This window comes from Sitodiplosis mosellana, unplaced genomic scaffold (genome assembly GCF_009176505.1).
Source record: "Sitodiplosis mosellana isolate CC-2019 unplaced genomic scaffold, AAFC_SMos_1.0 Smas_scaffold_1, whole genome shotgun sequence".
Classification (NCBI taxonomy): domain Eukaryota; kingdom Metazoa; phylum Arthropoda; class Insecta; order Diptera; family Cecidomyiidae; genus Sitodiplosis; species Sitodiplosis mosellana.
This window is the reverse complement of record NW_022595244.1, coordinates 5,169,120-5,194,277: the sequence shown is the minus strand read 5'-3', so window position 1 is coordinate 5,194,277 and position 25,158 is coordinate 5,169,120. Positions and strand designations below refer to the sequence as shown.

Genomic DNA, 25,158 nt, shown 5'->3' with positions numbered 1-25,158 from the left:
ATATGGCATTCGCATACGTACATCAAAACGGATAGAGAGCTTCATTTAGGTGAATTCAATGGTCAGCTGTTGTAGTTAAAGAATTGATTTTCCTGCTTCGTTATGCATCGAACGGATATTGTTCGATGAAGCAAAAGCTCATTAGAAATGCATTCAAAACAGTTCCTTGCGAAGTGGGCAATTTTCGGAATGGGAATTTTTAAGAAATATCAAAGTTGAGCAAAACTTGGTTTAACATTTTTAAATGTTAAAAAATATTGAATCAATTAAAAAAAAACAATTTGCAAAGAGCAGAGCAAATTTTCATTTTCCAAATAATGCCAATTGAATCGATATTAGTTTTATTCATATTTCAATTGCTACTTTGACACATAATATTCCATATTTAACGCAACCATAAATAGAGTCATATTTCATTTGGCTCGTGTTTTATTCAAGGCGTATTCAGTTGAATATATTTCCAATTCAATACCATGCACATTGAACATGCCATACTCACGCTCTGTTTTAATTCGATGTAGATGTCTCGCGGCGAAGTAGATGTCTCCACTTGAAGGTTTACTTCGGAATTTGGCCGAAGAAATCGTCACAACTCAATTACGTTTGTTTTCAATGCACTTTTGACAATTCTTCATATGAAGGCAAATACATTGTTTACATGATAAATTTTTTGTTGTATCGGTCTCCTGTGGTGCAAAATATTGGTACTGACATTAGTGTTTGTTAGTTCGATATGAACGTAGGAGACTATTATTGTATTAGAAAAATTGAGAATCTATTTTCTTACGAAGAAAATCTATTTTCTTATCTGTGAAGCTGTGATCAATGCAATCAAAATATAAATTAAAAGTAATAAAATTGATGCCATAACATATCATTGCTACCTATTCCCCGAATCTCCTATACTTATTAGAATATTGGCGTGAGTAATTTCAATAAATACAATAAAATTAAGACGGAATTAAAAAAATTGATGGCGGAAATGAGAATGGTTGGATATTATGTCAAGAATCTCATGTTGAGTGTGATGAAAAATCAATAGACGAGTGCAAATACAGCTTGCCCATTAGAAGCTGATGAGTGCTTTATTGAAATCATTTTGAGCTTTGATAGAACTAAAGCCAAACTAATTGGCATTAAGTTACAAATTGGCAAAAGTTCATTGATTTGTTGAATTCCTTAGCATAAAATTACGATAAAACATTGGCAAAAAAGTGGTTGCTTTCTTAATACAATGCCATGCGATTTGTTCTATGCCACAAATTGCGAAATTCCAAATGTAAATGTGTTTGGCTTAATCTATAATGAACCGTTCAAATAGAAACGAAAGCGGTAAACATGTTTTTTTTCCTTCGTATTCCAAAGAGTAGACAACGATAAATTGATGTAATTTATCAGCCATTGTCATCGTTTGAAAACAAATCATTATTCACATATATAACAAATCAACAAACCGGTTTTGCAGAACATGCCGCCTGTGATATTTTTCTCTCTTCCATAATCGTATTCTGTGTGAAAAGTAAATCAAATGGTATTGCTGATGAAGTGCAAGAACCATCAACTTAAATTGGATAAGCTAAGTGGAGTAGCTTGATGAAAATGCATCGTGAATTATCGTAATCTAATTTTTCGCTGTAATCTTATTTTGAAAGAAGAAAAGATTCTGTAGGAAATTCTTCAAATGAAGCGATTTTCTACCTGAAAATCGATAATGGGTTCGTTGAATGGATGTTGATGCTTGGCTGATGATGTTGTAAATAAAGTCGACTGTGAATAAAGAACAGAATAAATGAAGACGAATAACCCAGTGAATTGGTCGCATTCTATATACGCTCAGAAATGATGATGATGATGAGCGTATATATAATGTTCATCGGCAAATTAAAGGCATCTATTCAATTACCTAATTGAAATTGATTTGAGAATGGCATTGAATGGCCGTAGATTCAAGCGTAGAAATCTGCGATTGTGAATCCAGCGCAAAAATGGAAGAGAAAAAAAACCGTTCATCTTCTTTTGTTGGACGAGTGTTAGGAATAAAAATGATTCAATGCCATAGAAATGCCAATTCACCTGACTTGTTTTGTTCAGCCATTTGATCGAATCTAACATATCATAAATTGAATTACAAAGAGAAATTAACGTTTTTTTTCTTCCTATCTTTTGATCTCGTTTTTTTTCTCTTAGAATTTTCTACACTTCAAACGGTTAATGGGCATTGTGGAGTTGCGTGCAAAATCAGTCGATATGTTGACGTGAGTCACAGAAGACGTGATTGCCGTTGCTCCTTTTTTTTGGGAGAGTTCTACTTGTTGCGCCATTGATAAATAAACCGGTATGCATATGAAGTAACACACAAAAGAATCAACTCGAAAACGAAGTAACAAAAAAATACAAAACTCGTTCGCAACGGGAAACAAACAATCACGTATACACATGAACAAATGTCATCATTGGTCGAATTTAGCGTTGATGAAACCAAATCAATTCTGGAGCTCAGTTTATGCGCAGCATTCAAATGGGACGGAGATCATACATTCGGATAACGAAGAAAACGGAGTGAATAAGAGTTTAGAAAAATTTCAGTTGACAAATGTTGAAATCGCATGAAGAGTGGCGAAGAAGTGTCGAAGCTTTGGAAAAATCACAAATAAGATAATATGAAACGACAAAGACAGTAAAAAGATCGAAAACAAAATAGTGACAAAAACGTGTTAAATCAACTATGAAAACCGATCGTTTCATGGCGAGTTAGTAATTTTCTAACGACTCTCAAGTTTTAAAGTGAAATTGTGCCGCATCGACATGAAATTAGCGTGTTAATTCCGAACCGAGTAAAGAAGAAGAAGAAAATCAACAGACCAACAAATTAAGTATAAACAATTACATCGAGTGCTATAGCCAAAACAAGAACGAACCAAACGCTTTGCTAACCCAATTAGAAATTGAAACGCACGAAAACGGCAAGCAATCATATTGCTACCTTCGATAAAGAAGAAATACACACGTGGAGATTGATTGCTTTAAAGAAGAATTCGAAGAATAAAAAAAACACGAAAACAAACCGAACGGCAGCCAAATCGTCGAAGTAATAGCTACGCTAAACCAAAACCGTATACGTTGAGCTTTCACATATGACGACGACGACGGTCGAGGTTTCGAAGACTGGGTGAGAACGAGAGACAAAAGCAGAATTGGCCGCATTGGTTTCAGTATAGGCAAAACAAAAAAAAACAGATTGATAAATAACAGAAAAGCAGAGAAAAAACTCCACCAGAATCCAGTGTGTTTTCGTCGTCATCATCTTACCGACATCGCATTTGTTATTGTTCAACTCGACAGCGTGTTGCATACGTATGTGATCTCTCACGTTGTGCTGTGTGTTGTGGTTTGGTGATCGTTTTTTTGGAAAACTGGAACTTTCTCAATCGGTTGGCGGTGGCGCTGTGTAGTTTTGTCGCTGTGTGAATTATTTACGCCAGTCTCACATTACTCGTTACGTTGTGTCGCATTGGAATTCTCTCTCATTGAATTGGCGTGCAAGTGCAGTTAGTTTGGCGCGCTCGATGGTACACCACGGCTCTTGAGCTTTGAATGGATGTTTTTGTGTGCTTTGTTGTTGTTTTTTTTTAGCCAACATAAAGTAGCTCACCAAATAGCTAGTTGCAGTCTACGCGCTCGTTGTATATTTTTCATTACTTACAATTAGCTACGAAATTGGCTGTTGCGATAGTGTGAGCTGGTGCACGAGAGTGCTGTTATTGTACACACGAAGCCTGTAATTTTAATCGGTTCTATGATCGCGTACACACAGCGTGTGTGAGTTCGATTGTACACATGACGGCGAGAGAGTAAATAAATCGACATTAATATCTAGTGAGTCTTGCAATAGCCCAGCACGCGCGCTCACGCTCACACACAGTACACGCAAGAGAAGTGGAAACTGTCTTGTTGTGTGTATTTTAATGTTTTTTTGCACACATTTCGCAGCTACGATCCAACGATTTAGACAATCATTTTAAGTAGCTCGTTGCATTCAACGGACGCGTTTTTTTCACCGTGTTGTTATTAATCGAAAAATTCTAAAAAGGAAATATTCAAATCGGTGCTAATGGTATACATTTGAATAAACCGAAATCAGGTTTTATTTCCAATGAAGAATTAAAGAAAATAAACAGAAAATAAATTGTTATTGTTGAGTTTGATTCGACTTGGAATTTGGTGTAGTGTAGTTAAAATTGTTTGTCTTCATTAGCATATAATTCGTATGCTGTTTGTGTGTTGTATGACCGGTTATTATTGTGAGCGCACCCAATAAAAATACATTGCCTTTTTAACGTCTCTCTCTATCTCTCTTGGTAAATTTGTCGTTTGCCAAAAATAAACGAACAGCGTGAATTAAGAATGTCGCAGGCGGTGGAAGAAAATCTTCAGATGTTACTGAATGGGTTGCAGATCAATGAAGATGTGGACACGCTATGTGATTTTACGCTTGAAGAGCAAAATGCAGTGTTCGAAGCGCAAGGCATTCAACCGTTGTCATCGTCGGATTTCGTTCCAGTGTTGGGTAAAACGGTGACCTACATCGTTGCTTGCGTACTAATTAACGAGTCTAATGAATGCCTGATGATACAAGAGGCGAAAAAATCATGTGCAGGCAAATGGTATATATTTTATAGCAATTAATATTTAAATTGATTTAACTTTAATTTTAAAATTCATTATATCCTTTGAATAAAATCCTGCTAAAAAAGGTATCTACCTGCTGGCCGCATGGAACAAAACGAAACAATTGTTGAAGCTGCAATTCGTGAGGTGGTCGAAGAGACTGGTCTCGATATCGAAGTGACCACATTGCTTGGGTTGGAGTGTGCAGGCGGATCATGGTATCGCTTCATTTGCACTGGTCGCGTTCTCGGCGGAGAATTGAAAACACCACAAAAAGCCGATTCGGAATCGTTGCAAGCCAAATGGGTTGGTGATTTAAATGAGCTCAATTTACGTGCTAATGATATTTTACCATTGATTGACTTGGGACGCAATTATCATCGTTGCCTGAAGAACCGTACCGTTGATCGTCCGCTACAATGGCACGGTAATATATTACCGGCAGCTAAATCACATGCGAAAAATTATTTGCGTATCGTTGCCGTAATTAAAAAACGCAGCAATAATCGTGTTAATATTTTGTTGAGCGAAAAAAATGCCTATCATTTTCCAAGCGTTGAAATTCACCATGCTCGCAGCATTCATGCAACACTACGAAAATTTATGATTGAATTATTCGGCGCCGAATTGCCACAGCATCGACCGCACGGTATTCTATCCATCGAACACTTACCGAAACAGGCTACGAACGGTATGGTTGGCGCACAAAGCAACGGTTCAACACCCAAAGGAGATGGCATTTGCATTACATTGTTATGTATTTTTCGGCCCCCGCTCGAAGAAGTATCGATTTTGAAGAGTAAATGCATTTGGCATGAAGTTTCCAAATCACTCGATGATCAAGTTTGCGATGTTCTATTGACGAAAAATACCACGCTTGCCTTACACGTAGTACGATAAGCAGCCGAAATGAAATGGTGTTGAGAAAATTCGTTTAATTTTTAAATTTATTGTTACTAAACACCTATCCCATGTTTGAAATGGTTTAGACAAACAGATGGATTAGTCATTATGAACGTAATTGAATCGTAGACACTAAAAAAAATGAGTAGGCTAAATAAGATTGGAAATGACACGATGATTTATTATTATTACTATTATTACCGTATTATGTATATGAATGTCGAAACGAAGATAAAAATTTGTAGCACATTTCAAGTATTTGATGTATTCGAAGAGATGGATAGAAACAATTTCTGATTGATTTTAGCTAATGGCTGATATTTTGCTTTATTATTAATGCTATTATTACCTATATCTTATTTTTCTTGTATATTTACTGACCTGGCGTCAAACTTTCCTAAAGTTCCATTAAAATATGTTGTATAAATCGGAAATTCTTATCGATTTTTTTCCTCTATAGAAACTTTCTTTAGTGCTTTTCAATGAATGTGCATCGAATTACAGGTGCCAAAGGCCATTGGTAAGTTAAATTGCATTCGAATTGCGATCAGCTGAACAAATACTCTAGCAGACAAAGCTTACCTCAATCGAGATTGAAGCGTCCAAATGGAAAATTTTCCACATTCTTTACTTTTCTCTTTGTGCGATGCGCGCGCACGCCACTTCGGCCATTCAATGCAATGTTGAAACCGTTGATTCCGTTAAATAGTTTAACATTAAAACAATTCGATCACGTTTACCCTAATTTTCATCGAATCGGCAGTTTTGCATCGTCTATTTCGTCCGTCGTCTTCTTTGTAACTACCAATCGCACTTGTGCCAATCGCTACTTGATTCAAGTATCTTGAACATGTAGTACGCTTTCTTGTGCTCACAATGCCAACCATATGTAGTCTAGATGGGAACGTTTTGAATGGAAAACAAGATTTTGCCGATGAAAAGAAAGCGATAATTTTTGTGTTGGTGGTTTTTCCTTCTTCTTTCTTTCGTCGCTTATCTTATCTGTCACCGAGAATGAAGATCGACCACTTTCCATTGTCACACAATGCAGATTACCGCGAATTTGATATTGTTTCTGTTGACAGAGAGATTAGATCATTCATCGGGAAAAAGACACTTGAACAATTGCAGAGGCTTGGGTGAAAGGAAGCTGAAATGTTTGACATAAATAAAAAAAAAGGTAAGGCTATAATTAAAACACCTTCAAACCATTCCTACTTACAAAATTTCGTGTTTATTGTGTATTTTTTTCTCATTCTCTCTATCTCTTTCTAACGTATAAATTGGAATAATCGACTAAGTTGTTGTTGTTCTTGTTATGATTGGATTATGTGCTTCCATCTAAAACCTAATAATAGCTTAAATTTGTAAATGACTCAAAGGCGCAGTTAACAACTAAACAAATACAAAATAAATACGAACAAGTCATGCATCGCAAATTTTCTGTCTTTTTTCTGAATTCCTCTAAGGGGATAAAAATGGAACAAAAAAAAAGTCGAAATCGATGTGAATCGTCTATGTATAAAAAAAAGTCATTTTTTCACCTCTATTTACATGTGGGAACTATGATTAACTACATCGGCCAAAACTATAAACTATAAGCATTATTTGTATATAAATAGTGTGTGTGTTTTTTTGGGCTTTTCAAATCGACTCTTCGGAAACCAGTTTAGATCAAGAATATTATCAACGGCTTTGATTTCAATGAGGCAAGCGATTTTTTTTTTTTGTTCAACAAATCATTCATTTGTACCAAATACACGGAAACATTTTCTAAATGACGTGTTTGACAAAAGAATAATTTCAGGTGAGAAAAATACAGTTGAAATGATTCTCTACATCACACACACGGTGCCCGTTCAAATACTATCTATGGAAAAAATGCTTATGATTGTGTTGGTTTTTCCTCTTTCTTGGCCTCCGGTTTTTTCGGTTCGGATTTTGGTTTATTCGTCGTTGATTCGGGTGCTTTAGACGTCACCTTATTCGATTCTACTTTCTTCGGGTCTAATTTCTTTCCATTTCGTTTTGACAACACCGAATTTTGCAATGCACCAATATCAACGGCTGGTTCGGTGTCGTTCCCAGATTTACTCTTAAAGTTCGAGAAGAACGTGAGTGCCTTCATCAATTGATAGCTCTTTGAAACGGGCAAGTTAGAATCGTACAGTGATTTGCTCGATTTACAATCGACATAGAACCACCAGTTACATTTCAAGATCGTTTGATCGAACAGTGTGCTCTCTGGACACAAAAACGATTTCATAATTAGACCATCGTCAGTTAATGCACAAACGTGGAATACCTGCGAAACAAACAGAGTACTTTAGTTTAAGTATCAAAGCTTACACTTGATTGTGTGAGACAACAAAGCTTTCATATCAAGCTTTCCATCTTCGATCACGATCAATGTGGAGACGGTTTCCGGTCGAAATACTTACCATGCAACCCAGATCAACATCACCATACAGGCCGGGGAAATGCTTTTGATCGCCACATTGGAATGCGGTGGGCGGTAAATCAACCTTTGTCGTGAAATTATCATCAAAGTTTTTATCATAACCAACTGGATAGTACTCTTTTGGGGCGTTCATCACCTGTAACATTTTGAATGAAAAAAAAAGATTGGTTATGCAATCGTTATTTTATAATTCAATCAAAAATTCAAAGACGTTAATTTGATCTCACGATCTTCGCAGCTGAAACAACAAACAAGATCCGTGATAAGGCAATGAAATGAAATGAAATACCTTGCTTTGAACAACACTGGCAGGAACTTTGCCGCTAATTTTCTGCGGAACTGGAGCACGAGTAGCTCTTCTGGCTGTTGTCGTTCGAACGGTTGTAGTTGTGGTTGAAGCGGTGGTTGGTGCTTCCGTTGTGCTGGTTGCCAAGAATTTCTGATGTTCTTGTTGGTACATTGCCAATTGCTTAGCGATCATTTCGTCTCGTTTTAGCTCCTCTTCGAGAGTTTTGTTGCGAATCAATTCTTCGTGTACAGCCATCAGTTGCTTTTGACGCAGTTCGATGGCTTTTTTTATAGCCGAAACACTCACATTCGCCACAGCCGCCAATTCCTCAACCGTATGACCTTTGAGATCGATTTCGGGCAAAGTTCCTGGAGTGGTGCTGCTTGACTTGAAATTAGTCACATCTATTGTATCATCCTTTCTATTGATTGTCTGCAAGGTATGAATTGGATGCGATTAACCAGATTTGCAACTTTCTAACAAGAAAAAAGCCGTAAATGCCAAAATGTTTGGAAAATCCAACATATTCATTTTGAAGTAGGAGAAATATATTCAAATTTCCAATCGTTAAAAAGAAACGCAATCTAACGTTGTCATTTTGGTTACTCACGTCGAATCTTTGAATCGTCGTGTATTGTTCAGTTGCAGGTGATACTTTTCGAATTTCATTGTCGGTATGCACAATTTGTCCGGTTGAAATGCGTGACACCGACGATGGCAACGCTTGAAAAGCGGGCACTTTGAATGCATTTGCTTGTGGCGAAATGACCATTGGCTTCGTTTTAATGGGTCCGGCTGCATTGGTGTGTGCCAATTGCGTTTGGATGAAAGTCAAATTGGCGGCCGTCAAATCTGGAGCTGGATATTGATGCAGTGCACCGTTGCGTGTGACAGTGGAATCACTGGCTTTTTTCAGCAACGTTTGAATGTTGTTCGTTGCCGAGGTTTTCAATGGCCTGAATGCTGGCACGCCAAGCGGTAACGATTGAGCTTCGGTCATCGCTTGTGGTGTGTTTCGTTTGTAGAAAATTGGTGCGCGGGTCGTTGACGGCATCAAAGCGCCCGGTCGCTGTTGTGCATATGGATATGGGAACGATTGAACGGCTCTTTGTTTCTCCGCTGCTGGTGGCGATGTCGACTGAAAAAAAAACACATACATTTTTCGGTTATAATGAGATAACACACCAATTTCTCATTGAACAAATTTCAAATAGCCTCCAATTATGAAAATTATTCAAATTTTAGTGAAAATGGCCCAAGAATAGCCATTAAAAAATATCGATATGACTTACGGGCAATTTTGATGCTGGCAGCGTTCCAACGCTATTAGTGGCAATCAATGCATCGGTATTACTGATCGAACGTCTCTTGTTACCATCCAAATTACCCAGCGATTCTTCTAAACCGAGCTCATCACCGACACTAAAACCTTTTCGACGAAGGGAAATAACGTTTTAATCAAAGCTTGAAAAGAAGTCAAAATAAAGGTTTTCTCTTTTGTCTCAAATGGGTAGTTATGAATACATTTGACCGTTTGACATGCTATTTTCTGGTGTTACCGTGTAATTTTCGAGACAGCGGGCAGACAGAGATCACCGATAAATATTAGAAAAATGTACAATAGTTTTTGAGATTATATAATTGGATAGTGAGAAGGAAAAAAAATTACACACGAAGAAGTATTTACAAGATTTGTTTTTCTGGTTGTCGTTTTGGATGCGGTGACAATAAAAAATAAACGTTGGGATCGAAAGCGAAAAATAAAATAAAATGTACAACAGTAAAAGTGATAGGTAGATTATGAGATTCAAATGGGTTGTTGTTGTTGTTTTTTTTTCTCATTGGTTAAAATGTAATGGTTTCACGTTTACACGCATCACCAAACTACCCAAGCCCTGAGGAATGGTATTATTGATTACGTACACACTTCGATTAGAGCTAAATTAAGTGCGTAAAAGCTTTTGGTGTTTTAATTCACCATTAGCCATATATTACGCATTGTACCCGAGCTACATTTTACGAGTTTCGATTTAGAGAAATTCCGATTCGAATTTTAAAATAAAATAAAATGAAGAACACGTCGTATGGAAATGCCAGCGATAAATCACTGGTCTGGTCAATGTATGTGATTCATAGAAACACACATTTTGAGTCATTTCAGTCGGTCAGTCAACAAAAACTTAATTACCTAAACCGAAATGGGCTTTAACGCCGCCCAAATTTCGAACACGGAACAGAGACGATTTCTTGAAGTTGCAATTGATAATGAAACCGAACTCGGATTCAAGAACACACGTCGAATGTAGAACACCTAAAAAAAAGAAGTAAAATGAAGCAGTGGTGAAAATAAAGAGGAAAAAAGCATTCATATTTAACTATTCGCTAGTATAATTGGTCTAAATGGTGTTTTATGCGTCAATGGCATTTAATTTTGTGTGTAACCTAATATTTCAACAGAGAAAAAAATGCTTATGATTTTCGTGCAAACAAAATTAATAACGTTCGCCTCATTTCTTCCTTCACTAAATGTGCGAATGAATGGGTCTAACAATGGGTGATATTCATTAGAAAACAACACAAAGCGCAGCGAATCCAACTGATTTTTATCAAAATGATTTGTTGTTTATTTTTTGGTTTGGGTCGCTATTGTGTTCAAAATCCATTTCACGATTTCCACATACAAATACATCAATGCGATGCGGCCGACCGTTGAAAAGAAAGAAGACCATCCGAGAACTAAGTACGCGCCCGAATTACATACAACTATCATTTAGCTTTCTTTATAGCATTTTCTCCTTGTTCTTTTTTCTCTCTGCCTCTCAATCGATCGAACGATCGATTGATGTCTAAATTACACCTAACACGAATGTATGCATTGTATCGATCGGTTTATTGTGCTGTATCAAGTCCATTTGATGATTCTCTATAATTTTATGATTCACTCAGCTGGAGGAGCTTGTTTGCTTCGATCAATCGCTTTATGAATATTATGATATGGAATTAGTCAAAACGGGCACTAATTTGTCGATGGCTAAAATGGTAATTATCACATCGTATGCAATAAACGTAATCAATTTGCGACCGATGATCGAATCGACTAGCTGGCTCATCCATCGCCATTGATAATGGCCAACCAATGAAATTGGTTTCGCTTCAATTGCGATTAACGTAATAATTTTTGAAATGAAAATCAAACTGAATTTCAATCGATTGGATGACTCACCGTTTTCTCTTAAGTAGTTGCTTGATGGTTTTCAACTTCTTGACTTCGCGTCGAACGCCGTTGATTGGAAGAAAACGAGAAAAGCGCTCGAGTTGCCGGTGCATTAATATGTAATGACCGTAATCAAATAGCGTGAGCAATAAATCAACGGAGAAATGTGCAAAATGCCTCACGACAAAGAGTTCAGACGACGCGTACGAGAACGATGTGTATTCAAATGTGTAAAGAGAGTTATGACGGCAATTGAATACGCACACTACATAATTCAATGACATCGATCAACTTTCACAAAAAAAAACCTAACACCGCCGCCGTCGCGATAAACACTAAAAACCACTCATTTAAAGTGCATATTTGAGATACAAAGCCGTACGCACAATTTCTTTGAATTTCCGATTGACAACGATTGAGACAGACTTTTTTTTCTTCTTTCAAATAGAAAATTACCGTACACCGTGCACGCAATATTGTTGTGGCTTTTGCGGTGCGAGGACGTCGACATTGTTGAAATAAAGTAGTTCAGTTTGTGCTTTAAAAAGTGCTTTTTTAGAAAGTGCAGTGTGTTGTTGTGCGTTTGCAGATGACGCATCGTCGCGATGACAGTATCGTGTTATCGAACAAGAAACTCCGGTATCGTACCGTACGTTAAATTATCTGCATCGACAAAATTGGCGGCAATAAAAATGTATTGTTTTTTATTGTACAGCATGTCAAGTATGGTTCGATATGTTTCGATTGCAGTGCGAAATGAATTTTTGTGGAATGACAGTATTTCTATTTTTAAAATACCCTTGGAATCGGCAGCTTTGTAACATTTTGGTTGAGAGGATTTTCTGATGTGGGTAAATGCGAATGATTCACATTGAATTAAATTACAATTGATCAATTTTTGCTTTGAACTGAATTATATTGTTTGAAATCAAAAGTCATGTTATCATCCACAACCTTCTGCTTTGAATGACGCGCATAACTTTGGAAAACACGCTAACTAGCCATACCTGAAAGGTATGCAGTCAACCTGTAGATATAGCATAGATACCGTATGCAAACAATCTCTTCACGTTTACTTTGCAAAATTGGTCTGTGTTAACGAACCGATTTCCAGTTTGGTTGCGACGGCGACGGCCACTATGTCATTTCACAGTCGATGACTTTCCAACAGATGTCATGCACATGAAACAGAAAGCAATAACATCAGTAAGTAGCCACTAGCATTCGGACTGGCATCTTTCAAATTAATTGATAGTTTACATTGATCGGATCGATCGATAGTTTGGCCATTGTAATGGGGTAATTGACACCAAAAAACACAATAATTTGATGTGTGGATACGCTGCCATCGGGTTAAACTTTGTGAATGAAGATGTTTGATGCCTAGCAGAAGATTGATGGCAACGGAATGCGAGAAATACGCGAAGACTAGTGACAAATGGCAGACGAACGATACAAGATGCGATTACAAATTGCAAACAACTAATTTTTAGCGCTAAATGAGCTGTGATTAAGTGGTGGTGAATGGCGAAAATTATGCAATGTTCTGTCGAAATAGGGCAAATTGAAGATCAAACTGGAAGTGAGATCAACTTCGGCAATTTTCTTAACGGACCATTTTTGAATGGGATTTTTGACTAAGTGCGGCACATTTTTGAATAAGCTCAACTTTTAATAAAAAGCCGAAAAATTGATGGCCAAACTTTGAATAAATAAATAACTCAATAAAATTTGAAATAATTTTTTTTCTATTCCCATAAACAAAAGGGCTATTCAAATGCAAATTTTCGGAGTAGACCATTTATGATGTTGAGACTACTGTTGATAATTTCCATTTAATATAGTTCAAATGCTCGTAATAAGTGCCATGGTCCGCTTTATTGAACTTATGAAAAGATATCACTTTTATGATCAATTCAAAAATGGTACGATTGCACGTGCAACTTGGCATCATATGGGAAATTGCTAACAAGGTTCGATAAAATCGATTTAGTGCCGATAGTTTTGAAAGGCACGCAAGAAAAATGGGCGAAAAAGTTGAGCCAATAAATTCTCAATAGCCGCAATTATTCAGTTTGTCAACGGGTGACCTTAGCGTAAACTACTTAATGCCATATTTTTCTCTCTCTATCTTTGGCTGGCTTATACATGTGATATGTACGTCTCATTGTGTGAGACAACGCCTCGTCGTTCATATCATGCTGTAAATGCATCGATTGAATATTTTGGGTCAGAAGCAATGGATGATTTATTTGATGTCTATTTATGGGATCACATAGTAAACACAAAAAATTCCAACCACCACCTGGGCATTGTGTAATTAAGTTGCGGGATTTTCAAAACCTAATTACGGATGTCACGAAACCAATGAGACTTCAACAACAAGGTAAACCCGTCCTTGACTTTCAACTACGATACGTTTCGGGCGAAGAATTATAAATCATGCATTTCGAATAATTGCTATCATTCTGTCGTATAGAAATGCATGACATTGCCCTGGAGTTATTAGATGTCGATTGTTCAGGCACTATCACTTTGCATATATGACAGTGTAATGATTCTGACTTCTTCATTCGGATTCACATGAATCCAGAAAGATCGACAAGTGAAATTAACACCGATATTTGCATGTTGAGTGCTTTGTGAAATAGAAACCGCCCAAAAATGGCGGTTGGTTTGTGTCACCAACACGCAAGCATGACTATAAAAAAATTCATGTTTTTTTCCCTGTGTATCTCTACTCTTTCTCAACTCAACAAATCATGCATAGAAATATTGATGTGACGGCATTTATGGTGATGATGATTCGAACAAAAAAAAAACACTATGTTTGGTCCATGATGGTTTGACCCACATATTTTTCGGTATGGCGGCGTTGATTATTAACACATCTGTTTATTATCATAATTCATATATGAAGCGCTCGTTTTCTAAAAATCCAAAAAAAATGAGCTTGACTCTTTGGTGTCACTGTTCCACTCAACTACTTCCTACAAACAATGTTCCTTCACTCATCCAAAGAAAAAATCGCATGTAATAAGGTTGTCTCAGTTATAAGCCCTCATTATGCTATTGTTATCGCTGTGCAAGGAGTGTTTTTGATGACCCGTAATTAAGAAAATGACAATAACAAAAATGCCAATCAACGAATCTACAATTAGAAACGGTTTGACCGCGACATCAGCATACTATCGTATGAGAAAGAAAAACGACAGAATAACAAAAGCCTATTTAAACTAGCGAGAATCTGGTGTACTTCCATGGCACATAATGACTTAAAGCTTAAGGTTAAGGTTCGGTGTTCTAGCATTGGCGACAGAGTTCATGTGCTTTTGATTGGTTTGGACAACAATCACTTTGTTGTTGTGGGCCGCGCACGACTGCAAACGCAAAACATGACCATTCATCAAGGAATCATGACAAATAAATGAAATCCATCAGTGCTTTGGTTCATTTTACTTTTTGATGAAATGCTTGTTCATTCACGGAAATTCCATGGAAAAGGCTTTGGAGCATTCTTTTTTCGTTTGCAAATGATAGAGCGGCTTAACGATCAACATTAAAATGATCGTGATTGTACGTCGTATACATACTACATAGTTACTACGTGATATAAATAGTTGAGCATAAGATCCTCATTCACTGTGAAATTGCAAATACATTCATTAAATGATCGTGAACCACGACCATCATGAACACCAATCAATTAATTGGCGAATATTTTTTTTCCACTGAAAATGCCACCTGCAGCATATTATTATTTACTTGGAAAGTATTTTGTTTCCATCACTTCTTTTTTCAAATGATAATTCTCGATGATTTAAAAAAATAGGCAATCCATTAACGATAATACCCATCACTTACTATGTGGTGCTTAAGAAAAGGCTCATGAAATAATTCACTGAACGAACTAATCAGTGGGCAATGAACCGAATTTGCAAACTTACAAAAGAAGAAGGAGAAACATATTAAATCATTTTTTTTTTCAGACTGGCCGGTGTCTTTTTTCCTCCAAACGGCGATCTAGTTTTGTTCCAAAAATTCAGGGTTAACTTTTGTCATATTATCTATCACATTACACACATGGTCGTTAAATTTAAATATGAATTCGGTTTTATTGGAACAATGTGATCATTTTATTTACGAGATAAAAGTTTTGTGCAATTTCGATTTTGGTATTTAAACATGCATATGTTATCGTGTACAGTGAATATGATCCCCTGAAATGGTTCGCAAAGATGAAAGTGTTTTGGATTTCTTAATGTGAAATTCATGAGTTTCGCTTAATCCTAATTGGTCAATCAACGGTTTTAATTCCAAGCAACTTGATTTAATGCAACTTTGGTCCGATTGAACTAACCACATGCAAATAATCCATAGCCATAGGAGTGTAGAAAATAGTAGTGTAAATTAGATGGATGAGCAATTAAACTACAGCAAAATATCATCATTTTGAAGAAGGAATGCAGTAATGAGATAGATAAGGTGATTGAATGTGAAGAGATGGCTCTCGCGCGCGCAGGTAAATCATTCCAATGATTCATGTTGAACATGAGCAAAATTTGTGCGATCATAACTACTACTCACCGATCATATGTATCAGCAGCAATAATCCAACCAGTATGATTTTCATGGTGCTTCTCTTCCACTCTGGTTCGCCTGTCTCGTTCACAAATGCACAAATCCGTTCGCCACTGCTTGTTGTTTTTGTTGTTCGTTGGTTTTATTATCGATTACGCAAATCGATATAATTCCAGTTTAAGACGTTGAAATACAAAACGGTTATGAGGCGCTTTGTCGTTGAAAAGATTCCGTTTCGACGGTTGAAATTGCGTTCGAAAAATCACTAGTCTCTATTTTTTGTCTCTCTCTCTCTCTATAAATGTTACACTAAAATGAGAGGTTTCGAAGCAGTGCACAGAGTTTTCATTCAGCTGGCTACACAAGCATCGGTTCGCTTGCAAACATGTGCGAGCATTAAATAAACTACCGTGCTTTAACTTTGTACGGAACTAAGTAGATCTAAAAAACAACTATTTGTTTGTTTAATTCTTTTGAACAAAAAAACTTCCACTTTTTCCCCTTTTCGGATTGTTCAAATTGTTCACTGAAACACTTTGTGGGGCGATTTTATGCAAGAAGCCTTTTTTTTAAAAAGAAAAATTATTGCTTATCACTTTTTGGGCTGAAATTAAACAAAATAAAAAAGCACTTTAATTAAAACAAAATTCGTAATTAAAATGAATATCACACTAGTTTTTATTCTCTCACTCTCTCACTGTCTCTGTCGCTCATTGCAAGTGTGCACACCACTACAACCATGTACGGACTATGTGAATTGTGCGAGAGAGCTGCTATTTTCATTTAATTGTATTTTCATTAAATCAACACCGGTGAAACGAAACAACGAAATCTCCAGTGAGTGCGCGCTCGCTCGCACGATATGCATGAATCCCCATAACATTAGTAGCCTAAAAAAGCAACTTTCGTCTTCAAAATTAGACGAATTAAAATGAAGCAGAAGAAAACAAATTGATGCGGCAATGGAAGAAAAAAAGCATAGCAGCCACACTTAGCCAGCCAGCATCAGGTGTAAACATCTCGGTGTGTGTGTTTTCGGTTCAAATTCATTTGAATGCGCTGCGAAACATTCAGGTGTGTGTATGCTTATAGTATGAAACGCATAATGTTATGATTTCATTCGTTAATTATAATCTTTTAATTTGCGTTTGGAAACTCGCTTTTTTATTCGCTTCTTTTGTTTTATGCACTAGTTTTTATTTCTCTCTGAGTGTGCGCACACGTTCGCACATTTCATTTCTGCATACACATGCGTTGAGACTGTGTGCAATTGGAATTTCTGTTGTGCTTACATTTCGCTGAAGAAAAAAAAAATTGAATGAAAATTCAAATTTCAAGTGTGACTCTTTATTAATCCGATGAAATCTGCACTTCTGTGTCAGTTTTTTCGTTGTCTTTTGTTCGCGACTAATTTTCAGCATTATTTCGCCATTACGGCGCTAATCTAATTTCACTGCGACAGATTTTTTTTTCTCACACTTGCTTTTATGTGTCTCATAATTTTTAATCGACGCCAATTCTCCATTCAAATCAAGCCAAATTGTTGATTTTTAGTATTGCTGTCTCTCTGGCTAATGTGATTTCTCCTCTTTTTTTTGTTTGGGCTGTGTCTCAAATGTCTGCTTGCATTTTTTGATGAAATCATTAGATTGAATTGGCAAACGAAACAAAAGTCGCATGTGAATTGTATTATATGAGCTCTGATGGACTAATGCACCGGTTTTCCGTTTGTCGTATGTGTATGTGTGTTGCAATTTAATACGCACAATGCGTTTATGCTTGCACTCAAGCTCCAGTCACAGTCAGTTTGCGTTGCTGATTCGCTGAATCACTAGATGAGTGTTTGTTTTGGTACGTGCTCATTGGTATAAGACTTGCCAATTTGAACAAGACAAAAAAACAATTACACTTAAATGGTCGTCATAAAAAAAACCATTTTGATTTCGATACAATTCTCTGCAGCCGCCACAATTCACCACACTCGACTTACATTGAGGAAAAAGTGCATCTTTTACACAAATCGAAACAACGGCATAACAAAATCATTGGCTCAACCAAACCAAACCGCCTGATATAATGTGAGTTCAAAGTTGTTCCACTTTGCGAAAAATGTGATCGCGTTTTGCTGTGGAAAAAACCGAAACGACAGCATATTTCAACGGTTCGAAGAATAATAACATTTTGTTCTCAAGGTGGACGCTATTTCATACAGATTTCAACAATTATTATCGATTCCCTTGCATTCAAATGATAGGCTAGCAACAACAAAGTTTAAGACTGATGTGTTTTTTTTTCTCTTCTGCTCTGCATCGGTATCGAGAACCACTCAAATGGAGTGGTGTGAAAAGTGTACGGTGACGGTGATGGAATTAATTTTATTAGAACGTTCTTGCCAAGTGAATTCGTAGGCAAGCTAAGCGTTGCAACGGTACACGGGTGCGAGAGCCTGATTGACACTTTAACACGCAAAATCAACACAATGTAGATATGCAACAATGTATCAATTTATCTTTTCATTGGAATTGCATGCGCCAAGACGTAACTGTTTATTGATCGCACTGTTACATTTTTCTTCTCTCTTCTGTACATTGTTGTCTCCCGATGGCATTTAAAACCGTCATTCAGTTCATTGCCACAATTTTTCGCAATCACAGAAAGCATGTGAAATCCATTTAAGTTTTCGTACATTCTCTTTTCTCCCGACAAAAAAATAATAAAACGCTTATCAAAATGTCAGTTCATTGTCACAATGGCATATATTGATCAAGCGCAAACCACACCATGTCGAACTGGAATTGCAGTGCGGAGTTATTCTTTAAAAAAAGAAAAGAAACTCTCAATAAATCAACACAAAGCGAACCAGGCGGAATTCCCCAAAGTGGATGGCCATTAAAAAATGTTATCAAAGGGGAAAATGCAGGTTTCGAAAAATGTAAATTGCATTGTGCTGCAATATCGAAAACAACGGCAGTATTCATCTGGCCGTTCTTACAAGTGGTTCGGGTTTTAATCGTTTCATTCAAGGTCATACATTCACTGATCAATCGATTCGAACCAAATACATATCTCGTTCATGCAAACACACGGCGCTGGCTGTGCAAGAGTTGAAAAAACAGCTCGCACAAAAAAACACGTATCGCTTTTGTGCGATTGGGTATATTTTTCTTCTCTCTCTATCCGTGGCTATTTACATGAAATGATAATTTTGTTCCAGTTACGAATTCAGTGTGGCTGAATATGCGTATACATTGAAATTCCGTTGGGTAGCGCATGTGTACGATTTTTGTGGCATTTCTTCGTTTGACGAGCCACCGAAATTGACGGAATATTTTGATATAACACCAGATACCGCTTAATTTGGAATATACACAACGATTCGGCATTAGAATAGGCAAATCAATCGAAGGGAACAAACATTGATACAAACAAGCTCTTGATACAAATAACCGTGAATCACTCATGTCAATCGTAATCCTTGAAACATTTTGATGCAAAATACTTTTTTTTTCAGTGCAAATAAACATGGTTCAAACATTGAATAGAGAAAAACGGTAATTTCATGCATTATTTAACGTGCGCGTCTTCATAGACAATGAAGAAAAAAAAGAAGAGTTGTTGTTTTTGCTTGTCGAATAAGGTGAACATACCGAATAATTTCACTTCTATATTTGGCTCATCGTTTTGTTTTATATTTAGAATCGATCAACCATAAAAATGTGAATTTTTGATAAGCGATAACTTCATTTTTATTTCTTCTTTTTCGTTGTTTTTGAACAGTAAAAATGACGGTAAACATGCAAATATCTTTCACCGCTAATTATACCCAACTTAAGTCACGTACTACGTTTATTTTGGGTAAAATGTATGCGTCAATATTTGGGTATTTTGCATGACAGCTCATGCTGATTTTCACACCATACTCGAAACAACAATCGGCATCCAAGATATTGGAAGAAAATGGCTGGGAAAAGTGTCTCCACAATGCCCTACTGACATCATTTGGCTCCACTTCATTTGATTAACTGTCATAAAAGCGATCGAAAACATTGTGTCGCTTTGGTTTGAGCCGATTGTGTCAGATTCGTTTTTATTGTTAAGCCACTTCCATTTCTCGCGCATAATAATTTCCAGCGATGAAAGTTTTCAAGAATTGTCATTATGCTGTGCGTTTGTTTCTTTAGAAAGTGCATAAGAATGACAGAAGCACGTTCCATGAATGTGTGTGTGTGTGTGTGCGACTGTGCGTGGTTTCTTTTTCGGAACGAATTGTTCATGAAGTACTAAATAGGTGCGACTGTAAGCGAATCGATGAGTTTCAAATTACATATTGACATGAAAAATCTATTCATGCAAAACCATGAAATGGCATTGTTTGCTCACATTAGCTACGGTTTAATCTGCGGTATCCATTGGGTATAAGGGTAAAAAAATAATATCTGGCATCACGGATAAAAAAAGTAGTTCAAATAAACCTGATTTTCATCGAATTTAGTCGTGCCGATTACGCCATAAAACCGTTAAAAACTCAAAATCTGATGAATTTTGTGGTTTTTTCTTCTTCGGATTTATAGTAAACTCTGACTATGAGCCAAAGAAAAAAAATCAACGCCGCTTCAAAGGTGAATATATTTGATAAATGCTCCAGTGTATAAAAATCGATTTCGATTTTAACAGCCGATTGAGAAATGATCGGTGTGTCATTTCGGTGTTTTATGGAATATCTCGGCACATTTGATACATGAATTATTTTAATTTGTTAATTAAGAAACATCAAAAATTTATTCAAAGCCAACACAGCTAATGCTGCGCACGAGATATGTCAAAATGCCTGAAGGTCAAATCCATAATATGCATCATCAATCGTTTGATTGTGAATTTCAAAGAACAATCAAGCGAATTGTTCGACAGCAAATACCATCGCGGTAAATCAATGCAGAACATTTATACAAACAGAAATTGTAACATTCACAAGTGAGAAATGCACATCCGAGTCAAGGTACTCAAGGTTGATCAACAAACAAACAGAAGCCGATTCATGTGTGCTGAATGCTGATTTATTCATTTGTCTTAATTCACTTTCAAACGATTCAATTTGACGATTGTTTTTTTTCTCTTGATTCATCACAAATGCTCATACCGCGCATGCGAATGCAATGAGAAGTTCAATTGCACGAGCGATTGAATCGGTTCAAGAAGAAACCATTTTTCCTCGGGTGATTGCCATGTGAACAATCCCATTGTGCATTGATCAATCATATAAGCAAAGACCTTGAAAGAAATTGAAATAGTGCGTTCGTTGTTTGTTTTTTTTGTTCGTTTCGACTGACGTTTTTCAATCCATATGTGAATTGTGAGTTTTGCTAAGAGGTTCCGACATTTCAACAATACTTTCTGATTACGTTTTTTTTCATCTCTTATTTTCTGTCGATCTCTTTGCGTACCTCAACAATTACCCCATACATTGAAATCATCATGAATTTACAGTTGGAATTGATAACATGCCGCGCTGCTAATTGACACATTTTATTGGGTTGTCCCATTCAGATATTTTAATTATCGCATCATAACTTGTGCTGACCACTTTTGTGTGCTCAATGTAACTAAATGTCAAACAAATGTTGAAAATTGATATTTTCAATTGGCCCGGTTAATTGTTTATAGCAATCATTTATGCTTTACTTTCGATGGGCCGATTCTCATTGCCATCGATGGCATTTAAAAAGTAATCAGTCAAACGTCACTGTTTTTTGTTGTCGATATCATTGATCATTTGTGTTTTTCATCTGATCGGCGTTTTTTGCGCTTCTGATGAATCAACCATTCAATGATCGTTGAATGAATAACCGTTTAACTCGGCAAAACCGTACACTAATCATGTTTCAATTTCATAATTTCACTTATTTTCGATGCAGAAAATATGAAACGGCACGCTTTTGAATCGCAACAATTTCCGTGCTTTGATGATCTCACCACCGCAATTGAAACAATGTTTTCATTGCGTGCATGTGATGATGATCGCTCATCATCGTGTGCATTTTTCGCATATGTTGCACGCTGGCAATAAAAACCGAAGTTGAACTTTTCAATTGAATTTAATTGTTTTGTTTTTTTTCTGTTTCTGGCTTGGTTGTTTATGGTTTTTCTGTGCGCGTTTCTGCGCTTTTCCGTCGCTTAGAGCATTGCGGTGGTCAATGCAATAAAATTGAGAAATCGATTAAAGCGAGACAATAACAAAGCGAAAGAAAAAGAAATACCACCTAAGTGAATTGAGTGAATTGTGGTCACTGAATGGGAAAAAGTACAAGTGAAAGAACAAAATCACGATGATTAACGGCATCGGTGCGCGATAATTATCCAACACAAGCGAAGGAAAATAAAACGGAAAACCCAAACTCGATCGGAAATTTCGAGCAATCGGAAAGTTCCAGAAACGATTTTCATGTGACGAGGTGCGGTTGGAAATTCTTTAAATTTAAACACGGAAAGAGAAATGGCATGAGAAATCTGAAGAAGCAGAAAAAACCCATTGGCTGCACCAAGTAGTATCCATGTGTGGGTAAGAAAGCGCCAAAAACATTCAAATCAAATCGATAAATATAACAGAATATGAAATTGATAAAAGAGCATTCCGAACCTGCGATCTGGTGTATGTGGTGCGGTGTGTGCGCACGCGCACTCAAACATGGCACACGGAATCAAGATGAACAAATATTTATGTATGAATGAGCAGAAAACGACGTAGAAAAAGAAGAAACGAATAAAAGTGTTTAAACGGTAAAATCTAGGTCAAATGATATACATATGAGAAAAAAATCGCTTTTTCTCTCTCTTCCTCTCTTGTTCTTGTTTGCGCACCGATTTTTCTTCTTCTTTTCTCAAATGGTTTGGCTGTTGTTGTTGTTGTTGTTGAATATTGCCGCTTGCTTGGCTGCCTGCTGCTCTGTCATTTTAAATGCACACAGATATTTCCTCCAGAGTGCTAATGCGAATTAAAAATCAAACATACTTCAGCGGCTATTGCCTGCCAAAATGACTCTCTATTTTTTGTTTCGCTTCTTTTCCAATCATTGTGTTTTTTGTACGTATTTTATTTAGCCTCGGCCGCTTGTCTTGTTACTGCCCGTTGAAATCTTTCTTTTGTGAGCGACTTGGACACTCGTGGGTTTCGGTGTGTGCGTCAGGTGTGTTTGTGTTGTGATAGTGTATTTCAATTTTTTGTCATTTCTTCAACTATTTGAGCCGGAGCTACGCTTGATTTTGACTGTGCCAATGAACGGTGAATATTTCATATGCGCGCTGACACACACTCACACGAGCACCGCATACTGACTTGTTGACTTTTAATTAATTCACTTTTCTTTACGTTTTTATTCATGGAATAAAATAGTGTATTATACTGTTCTTTCTTTTCGGCTGCTTCTTCTTCTCGCCGAGAGTTGATTGTCCAGATTTTGTTTACTTTTGGTCATTCTTCACTTTTTTTAATAACTTTTTTCTCTCACTCTCTTTACGAACGAACGTAAACATTTGCGTTTATTCGTTGAATTTTATATGGCTACTGAAAGCAAGCAAATTGTGCAGACTCGAGAAGCGGTCACGACAAAACATGAACAAAAAATTCGCTTTTCAATGGACAGGATCCGTTGTTGTTTATTTCTTCATTCAACGCTGTGATGATCATTATCAGTGGCTTGTGCGTGGAGCGTCTTAAGCTTCTATGGAGCAATGCACTTATATAAAGAAAAATTCGGCGTAAACATTGTTTTTGCTATGAACTGCCCACGAATGATGTGGTTAAAAAAGTTTAAATATTCAGCGCGAAAATCAACAATAACGTAAATCATAGCGATGATACCACTATGGTGATTCATTGGCCATCAATCTGAAAAAATCGGTTTATTGCGAGGCCTCATTCCCATCGATACAAATGAATTAAATTGTGCGGCACGCGACGAAACATTTTATCGACGGCAAACTGGGGAATAACCATCTGCTCATGGAAATATTTGATCGAGATAAGTATTCCCATTTCCATTTGAAGAAAGAGTGTACTAATTTAGGCAGAAAATCAAACAGCCACAGACACACACATAACAAAATAAATCATAAAAATCCAACAAAATTTGCAATCTAGAGGTCATTTTGACCGATTTCCAATTTGACATTTCTGCCTACTGCACTCTGATTTCGATCAGTTGTTGATGGTTTTATGTCGCTTGTTTTTCGATTGTTGATATGCAAATGGCCAGAAATTAAGTGCGATTTGATTTAATTCTCCTTCAAAATTAATTGAATGCCTTCATTTCGGGACTTATCGTGCGTAAGCTCATTTTCTCTAAACGTAAACCATCATCATTAGCCACGGCACAAGGATGTTCCAACGCATTTTTTTTCTGTCTTCTCCAGCCTAATTAACGACCAAGGCTCTTGTGATGCTAGAAAGTAATTTTTGATTGCTAATTACGCACACGATCGATTGACAATCGGTAAACAAAAACATGCCATTGAATTGATAACAATAACAACAACAACAACAACGAAAAAAACAAATTCGTGTCAAGAAAAATAGCCTCCGAAATATTCCGATGAGAATCGGTTCGGTCACTATACAAAGTATGGTTTGGAGTTTTTTTTTTCTTCACAATTGCGCAAAACAAATTCACATTTTTATAATCTTGCTCCGATTCCAAATTAATTTGGTTTATTTCAGTTTTTTACGACTCTGGTTTTTCTCGCTATTCATTCACATTTTCAAATCCACTGCAAAAATGTTCAATGAAAACTTCACTAGTTTCGTTGTTTTTTTTCTATCACGTCGAAGACTTCACGCGCACAACAATTGGAAATAGCAGCTCTCTTCCATTCAAAACACCGTTGGGTCTTACCTCCGATGGAAGAAAAATTGAAACGATATCTTTTCGCTGTGGAACGATCACAAATAAAAATCGACTGTAGTTCACTCATTGACCATCTCGCTAAGACTGGTTCGAATGGTTTCGAGCGGCAAAGAAGTGTGCCATGCTCAAGCCACATAACGTACAC

General features: G+C 36.7%; 2 protein-coding genes across 6 annotated transcripts; one reads left to right on the top strand and one right to left on the bottom strand.

Annotated features, from left to right (window-relative positions):
- The first annotated feature begins 720 nt into the window (after window positions 1-720).
- LOC129566532 (8-oxo-dGDP phosphatase NUDT18) lies at window positions 721-6,005 on the top strand. Of its 4 annotated transcripts, XM_055442589.1 has the most exons (4): window positions 721-922; window positions 2,188-2,335; window positions 4,393-4,664; window positions 4,755-6,005. In XM_055442589.1, the coding sequence occupies exons 3-4, from the start codon at window positions 4,405-4,407 to the stop codon at window positions 5,566-5,568; spliced, it is 1,074 nt and encodes a 357-aa protein (XP_055298564.1). In that variant the 5' UTR covers window positions 721-922; window positions 2,188-2,335; window positions 4,393-4,404; the 3' UTR covers window positions 5,569-6,005. The 4 variants fall into 4 exon arrangements, with proteins under 4 accessions (XP_055298564.1, XP_055298557.1, XP_055298572.1 ...); XM_055442582.1 differs by having other exon boundaries at window positions 2,188-4,664; XM_055442597.1 differs by lacking the exons at window positions 721-922; window positions 2,188-2,335 and adding an exon at window positions 2,347-2,873.
- A 777-nt stretch (window positions 6,006-6,782) lies between these two features.
- On the bottom strand, window positions 6,783-25,099 carry LOC129568231 (uncharacterized). 2 transcript variants are annotated; one of them, XM_055445886.1, is made up of 8 exons: window positions 25,002-25,099; window positions 16,123-16,720; window positions 10,510-10,632; window positions 9,614-9,750; window positions 8,932-9,459; window positions 8,322-8,753; window positions 8,013-8,168; window positions 6,783-7,876 (listed from the first exon to the last, which is right to left on the bottom strand). In XM_055445886.1, exons 2-8 carry the CDS (start codon window positions 16,166-16,168, stop codon window positions 7,457-7,459), a joined length of 1,842 nt encoding a protein of 613 aa, XP_055301861.1. In that variant the 5' UTR covers window positions 16,169-16,720; window positions 25,002-25,099; the 3' UTR covers window positions 6,783-7,456. The 2 variants fall into 2 exon arrangements, with proteins under 2 accessions (XP_055301861.1, XP_055301869.1); XM_055445894.1 differs by lacking the exons at window positions 10,510-10,632; window positions 25,002-25,099 and having other exon boundaries at window positions 16,123-16,609.
- Between the last annotated feature and the right edge of the window lie 59 nt (window positions 25,100-25,158).

Bases quoted from the DNA above. Each gene is read 5' to 3' on its own strand.
- LOC129566532 (XM_055442576.1), top strand. The intron at 4,665-4,754 runs GTATATATTTTA...CTGCTAAAAAAG, and splicing joins AAATCATGTGCAGGCAAATG to GTATCTACCTGCTGGCCGCA.
- LOC129568231 (XM_055445886.1), bottom strand. From the start codon at position 16,168: ATGAAAATCATACTGGTTGGATTATTGCTGCTGATACATATGATCG. The intron at 9,751-10,509 runs GTAATTAAGTTT...TTCGTCGAAAAG, and splicing joins TAAAGCCCATTTCGGTTTAG to GTTTTAGTGTCGGTGATGAG. The intron at 7,877-8,012 runs GTAAGTATTTCG...TTTGTTTCGCAG, and splicing joins ATGTTGATCTGGGTTGCATG to GTATTCCACGTTTGTGCATT.